Below are 6,148 nucleotides of genomic sequence, written 5' to 3' on the forward strand. Positions count from 1 at the left end.
CAGTATGGCGTATATAGCGACAACTTCATTTTTTTGCACCCACAACAACATGAAAGTCATCTCTTCATGAAAGTTTTTATACGAGTGCAACAATAAATCTACTTTGTTTGCAAAAAGTTTCAGAGGAATTTTTTTTGACTTTCTTACAAATTACTATTACCTGAGAGCCATACGTTCCCGTCCCAGCTTCAAGCCATGTTTGGCATTGCTGCCCGCAACGATTATCTCGATCGAGCGGGACTCATTTGGTGCCTTATTTTAGTGAAAAGGCAATCACGAGCTGCAGAAATTTCCTATGGGGTGAAGTCACTCCCTCCCTCTTGTGATCGCGTCGCCCCGCGGGCGACCATCCATGTCGGCCTCCCTCTCCTCTAGCCCCCCTCTCCCCTCCCTCCCCGCCGCCGCTGGCGCCTGCGGCCGGACTGGCCTTGAGGACGCTGGTGGCGGCGGCCCCTGACCTTCCCCTCTTGCTGGCTCTCCGGCGTGGGGCAGAGCTGCACCACCCGGGGTGCTCCTAGGCAGCGAAGGTCCGAGTGGCGGCGGGATTCCCCGGCGCGGGCGGGTGGGCGGCGGCGTTGGTGGCAGGGTGGTGCGGCGACGCGTCCTGGCGGTCGCGGCTCGGTCCAGATCTGGGCCCGAAGGGGCCCCATCTGGGCCTGGGCGAGTCGGCGGCGGGGCGGGTCTGCAGCGTGGCTTTCGGGAGGCGAGGTAACAGCTGGGTGCTGGCGGCAACGACGCCAGCCTGCTGTAGCATGGCCGATGGGGCTTAACGGGCCCGTTTCCGGCCTGGCCTGGTATGCCCTGCTGCCGTGTCCGAACGGCGACCGCTACGGTGCCGGAGGCGCGGGCCTCTCGCATGACTGTGGTGGTTCCCTCCCGCTCGGTTTCGGTGCTGCTGCTCCCGTCGCTTAGCACCGCTCTCGGTCTTCTTAGCCTCGTGGTGGTGCTCGCAGTGAGACAACGTGTGATGAAGGCACGACCTCGGACGCGCTGCTAATTTTGCCCGATCTTTCACGATGCAACAACCGTAACTAAATTTCACTGATAAAAGTTTCCAATTACGCGAGATATACGCAACCTGAAACTGTGGTAACAACAACTGACTAGCAATACCTCGGCAAACAAGGCACCTCTCGTCGGCGTAGACGTCACCAGCACGCAATCTGTCGTCGCCGACGGACCTCAAGCCAAAAGCTAGCAAACTCTTGATCACGAGAATCCTCTCGCCAAAGTGTAATTTTCTTGATAGAAAATCTCACAATAATAAACAAGATGAACGCCCAGAGGGCCGCTTCATAGTCTGCCCAAACTCTAAAGAAACTAACCTAAAAAACTATCTCCACTACTATTAAACAATCAAACAAGAATTTTCTTATGTGCACCTAGCAATTAGTTCCACAAAACATACGAACCAATCAGCACCATACAATTAGTCCCACAAATCTCAATCCAACAGTCATTATTGATCTAATGCCTCCACGGTGTGCACTTAGCAAATTCCCATGACTGACCATACTCCACCACCGAAGGAATATTCCAACTACCAGCCCGCGTCCCCTGCAATCACGCAATTGTGATCGCAAACTAATACGGAAACTCAACTAAATCAGCTCCCCTCGCCCTTGACCTCGATGCCTCCCACCAACCACGTCTCCTGCCTGCACCGATACCTCGTGAGCCCTGCGCCGCTCAGTCGCTCCCTGCACAATCGCCACCGCCGATTGTTGCCGCTCAGTGTGTAATCCATCAGCGAGATAGCGGGCGCCCACGACCCTGCCCTCGCCGTGTGGCCCGTCCGCGAGATAGCCCGTGCCCAGGAGCCTACCCCGGCACCCGGTGCCGCGCCCGCCCTGCACGTCCCCTGAACCAGCCGGCCACACGAAGCTGTAATTCTTCCCTGCCCTTCTTTAGGTTCAACTTCTTCGTTTGACCTGTTGCAGCATTATACAGGATTAGAATTTTCAGAATAGAGTTCTAAAAAACAAACAGTTGCACAGCACAATGCTATAAGCCGTTCGTTTTATATCTGTAATTAATGGTTTTCTATGTGGAACATGGTTAGTGTTTTGGCTGCTGCAATTTTGTAACTAACTAAATCATGCACCCTATCTCCTTGGCTTTCAGAATTTACGAAGGTGACTTGAGTTCTCGCAGAACACCTGAAATATTGGATTTAGCTTATAGAATTTACAAAGGTGCCAATGGTATTAACGTAAGCGCACATCACAGAACGAGAAAATTAATCATAATTAGTTTCAGCTCGGACCTATGGTGTACGTGCATATACACTCATAGGCATGGGCCAAATTATAGAGTGCTACTCTGAAACAACAAAGTGCACTAAGATACCAACAGATACATACATACCTCATGCGTGCTCAAGGACATACCAAGACCCCAGGCAGATACATAAAATCTGAAGATACATGAGTAAGAAGCAAGATAACAGTCGGTCATTACATAATCAGAAATAGATATTACTTTTATATTACCAGATTCATGATGTAGTGGACAGAGAAAATCCATGAAAAAAACAGCCCCAACTAAAAAATATCATACGAACACTAAATCACAAAGTCCTCTTGAGAATTAATTCTCTAGCTATCAAAGCAACATGTCTATGAAATCAAAGCATTACCCTTGCCAAGATCATCATCAGCATCACCATGGATGTCAAACAGCAGGGCCGACAACTGAATGTGGTCCAATAAGGGGATCTGCCATTCAAAATTGTTATTAATGTCAAAGTAGAACTCTGCTGAAACACAATATCAAGAGAAAGGACAGTGTACTATGTTTGCATCTGATGGTGGTGTTCATGATTAATTTCCACAATTTCCATGCTTCTCAAAATTAATGACATGAATATTCACATGAAGGCGAAGGTATGTCATCTCCCAATAGTGCGGGGGCGCACACCCCATTTCAGGATATAAGCAACAACCAATCATTGGGTAACTATCATCAACCAGTTCCTATACTTTGTGCTACTGTTTTTGCTGTTGCTTATGTGCTAACTTGTGGTATGTATTTATAAAGACCCTGAAGAATTGAAGAGGCAAAGGAAAAAAGAGTATTATGCACGCGAGGAAGATGATATTCTTAAAAGACGTCGTGAAGCCCGTGAGAAGAAACATGCTTCAACAGCACTGCTTAATGATGAGCAAAATGTACCATACACACCCCTGGCCATGCCCAAGGTAAAAGTGCCCTTTTACTGCATGCTTATTTATTATTCAAATAACTGTGATGAGATGCCATGTACCAAGGTAAAAATGCCATTGTACTGGATGCGGCTGTATTATTCAGATAACTGGTGAGATGCTAAACTAACTAGATTGTATCATAGATGTAGACCCTAAGGAGCTGAAGAGGCAAATGGAGAGGGAACGGTAATTAATGATTTTCTATCTAGAAAATGGTTAGTGTTTTGGCTACTGCAATTTTGTAACTGACTGAATCATGCACTCCATCTCCTTGGCCTGGTGTAAAAAAAGTTGGCTTCCAGAAATTATGAAGGTGACTTGAGTTTTCGCAGAACACCAGAAATATTGAATTTAGCTTAGCGAATTACAAAGCTGCCAATGGTATTAATGTGAGCACACATCAGAGAACGACCAAATTAATCGAATTAGTTTCAGCTCCAGGATGTTATAATGAATTGTATAAATCTGTATAAACCCACTTTTTGCACACATGATGAGTGAGAATGTGCATAATTATTTAAAACTGAAAACATCTGAAGTACACCTGATCCATTCTAAACACTAAAGAAGTTGAACTTCCTACTTTCAGAGTGTAAAATGGTGCATTTGAATGTCTGTTTGTTGGAACTACGTAGTTTGATTTAGTAAACAAATATGCCTATCACATGAAGGAATGTTCCATATAAAACTCCATGGATTTCTTAGAGCAATAAAAATACTGTGCAATGCAACTCAGATTCGAAACATACTCTTTGAATTATACTTGTTGCTCCCATCCCCTGTCGGCACCTCCTTCTCCTCCCTCGGGAAATCTGAACCATTAAGGGCCTTATCATCAACATAGCCACCAACTAAGCGGATGATTTATCATATAACAGTCTTGAAAGGGAACATTGTAACAGAAAACTCACTTTCTAAAGATTAAACCAGGCACTCATTCATGGTAACCACCATGACGAGCTTAATAGTATTACAAAAAGAATTGCCAGTTTTGCACTTCTTGTTCCATTTTAGCTCTTGAGAAACCCATGACACTGAATTCCTCTTCAATAATAATTTTCCAACTTCCTTTCTTTCATGAAGATAATCTATCATCTTTTGAAAGGATACTGTATCAAGTTAACTCTTGGATCCACTCACAACCAGCAGGTGTAGCAATCTAGAGCAGAATAATACTCAGTTAAATCAGCTTTTCTAAAAAAGCCCTATAACAGAACAATTATACACGGTCTTGGGAACATTCATGGTGATTTCGGAGCAGGTGGCGGAGTTGGAGAGAGGGACTTACCTGGACCCGGACGACCTCACGGGAGAGGGTGGAGAGGCTCATGGCGGCGACGGCGAGGGCATCCGGAGGAGGGAGGGGCCCGGCGTCGTCGTCTAGCATGCCGACCTCGAACGCCTTCTCGAGCACTTCGGCGAACGGATTCGGAGAAGGTGCAGGGTAGAGCAGGAGCGAGCGAGTGCCACACCTCCGCGTCCACCTCCGGCGGCGCCTATCGCTGGCGCGAGCATGCCGAGCTCGAGGGCCTCCTCGGCCACTTCCACGAGCGATTCGACATGAAGGGGAGGAAGAGCAGCGGCTGCGAAGGGGAGCCGCGGCCTGACCAGGAAGCACCGACGGTGGTGACGAAGGTGAGTAGCGGCCAGACCAGGGAGCGCCGGCGCCGACTGTGGAGTGAGGGTGTGGCCACCATGGGAGAATGGGGAACGGGGCGAGAAATGTGAGGGACTGAGGGAGCGGTTGGGAGGATAGGTAATGTTTTTTTCAATAAAATTAGGCAGTGACCAGAGAGAGATTATGACTGTGCGGCTTGTCCAAATACAAAAAAATTCTTCTAAAAAGACCCATTCTTTTTATCCGATTCGCCTGCATGCCTGCCATCTTTTTTATCTTCTAAAAATCATCAGGGCTGGTTACGGTCATTTTTGTTTGATGATTTTAAAATTTATTATATGAATCTCTATAAAAGTTGTTACTCTTTTTATAAAAGTTCTATAATCATACAAGTTATCTTGTGGTCTATGGATGTTAAATTTTATGAAGTACTTCACATGAGATATTTTTTCTGACACTCCTACACAGGCATTTTTCGCCGCGTATCATTATACTTGTCCTATGTTGTACCACTATTTTCAAAACTAACTCTGGTTACTACTTTATTAGCTCATACGACAGATTGTAGAACAAAGCTAGTTGTCATTTTAGTGGACTTGAATTATGATAATTTAAGAAATTGAGACTTGAAAAATGATGCAAACAACACAGATCCCACAAATTGTATGTTACATGTGTGATCATATTGTTTGGTATATGACGCATTTAAATGCTTCGGTAAAAGTAACTTGCTAAAAGAGAAACTATATTCAAAATAAATATTTTTATAAGAGTTATATTATGATACGTGCGTTGCACATGCACGTTTACTAGTAAAGTCTGGACGGCCAAAACTATATATAGCTAGATACAAACCGACTCTAATGAGTTCGGCCTAAACAAGGCACGCAGGCCGTATTACGTGCATGATTTACCTACCCTTGCGTGACTTGTGGCGCAGCCGATTTCTTTGCTGTAATTGTTATGATCTTCTATTTTTGTTTTCTTTTTCCAAACGTACACAGCTGGCCGATTGATATCTGCATGTACACGCAGACTCCTTCCCTTCCTATTTTCTAGGACATGCAGATCGGTAGTTTGTATATCCCGTGAAACACAGCTAACAAATCTGGCGCATGTTGTAGTCTCTTTCTTTTTAATTCTCCATGTTCTTCACGTCCTGTTATTTCTCCAAACGCATGCACGGAAATCGGTTAGTAAACAAACAATTCCTTTCTGGCTTTGTGCGTGCATGCACTTGTATGGACCATCTAATCTAGCAACTCTCTCATGATTAAGGGCACGTATAATGATGCTATCTTAGAAGTGTCACGTAGGATAAATG

At 45.5% G+C, this 6,148-nt stretch overlaps 1 protein-coding gene across 2 annotated transcripts; it reads right to left on the reverse strand.

The window, feature by feature from the left end:
- Window positions 1-1,379: 1,379 nt before the first annotated feature.
- Window positions 1,380-4,904, reverse strand: LOC119298947. 2 transcript variants are annotated; one of them, XM_037576259.1, is made up of 5 exons: window positions 4,495-4,904; window positions 3,956-4,018; window positions 2,639-2,717; window positions 2,368-2,416; window positions 1,380-1,931 (listed from the first exon to the last, which is right to left on the reverse strand). In XM_037576259.1, the coding sequence occupies exons 1-4, from the start codon at window positions 4,591-4,593 to the stop codon at window positions 2,379-2,381; spliced, it is 279 nt and encodes a 92-aa protein (XP_037432156.1). In that variant the 5' UTR covers window positions 4,594-4,904; the 3' UTR covers window positions 1,380-1,931; window positions 2,368-2,378. The 2 variants fall into 2 exon arrangements, with proteins under 2 accessions (XP_037432156.1, XP_037432155.1); XM_037576258.1 differs by lacking the exon at window positions 2,368-2,416.
- Window positions 4,905-6,148: the final 1,244 nt, after the last annotated feature.

Source organism: Triticum dicoccoides, chromosome 5A (assembly GCF_002162155.2).
Source record: "Triticum dicoccoides isolate Atlit2015 ecotype Zavitan chromosome 5A, WEW_v2.0, whole genome shotgun sequence".
Taxonomy (NCBI): domain Eukaryota; kingdom Viridiplantae; phylum Streptophyta; class Magnoliopsida; order Poales; family Poaceae; genus Triticum; species Triticum dicoccoides.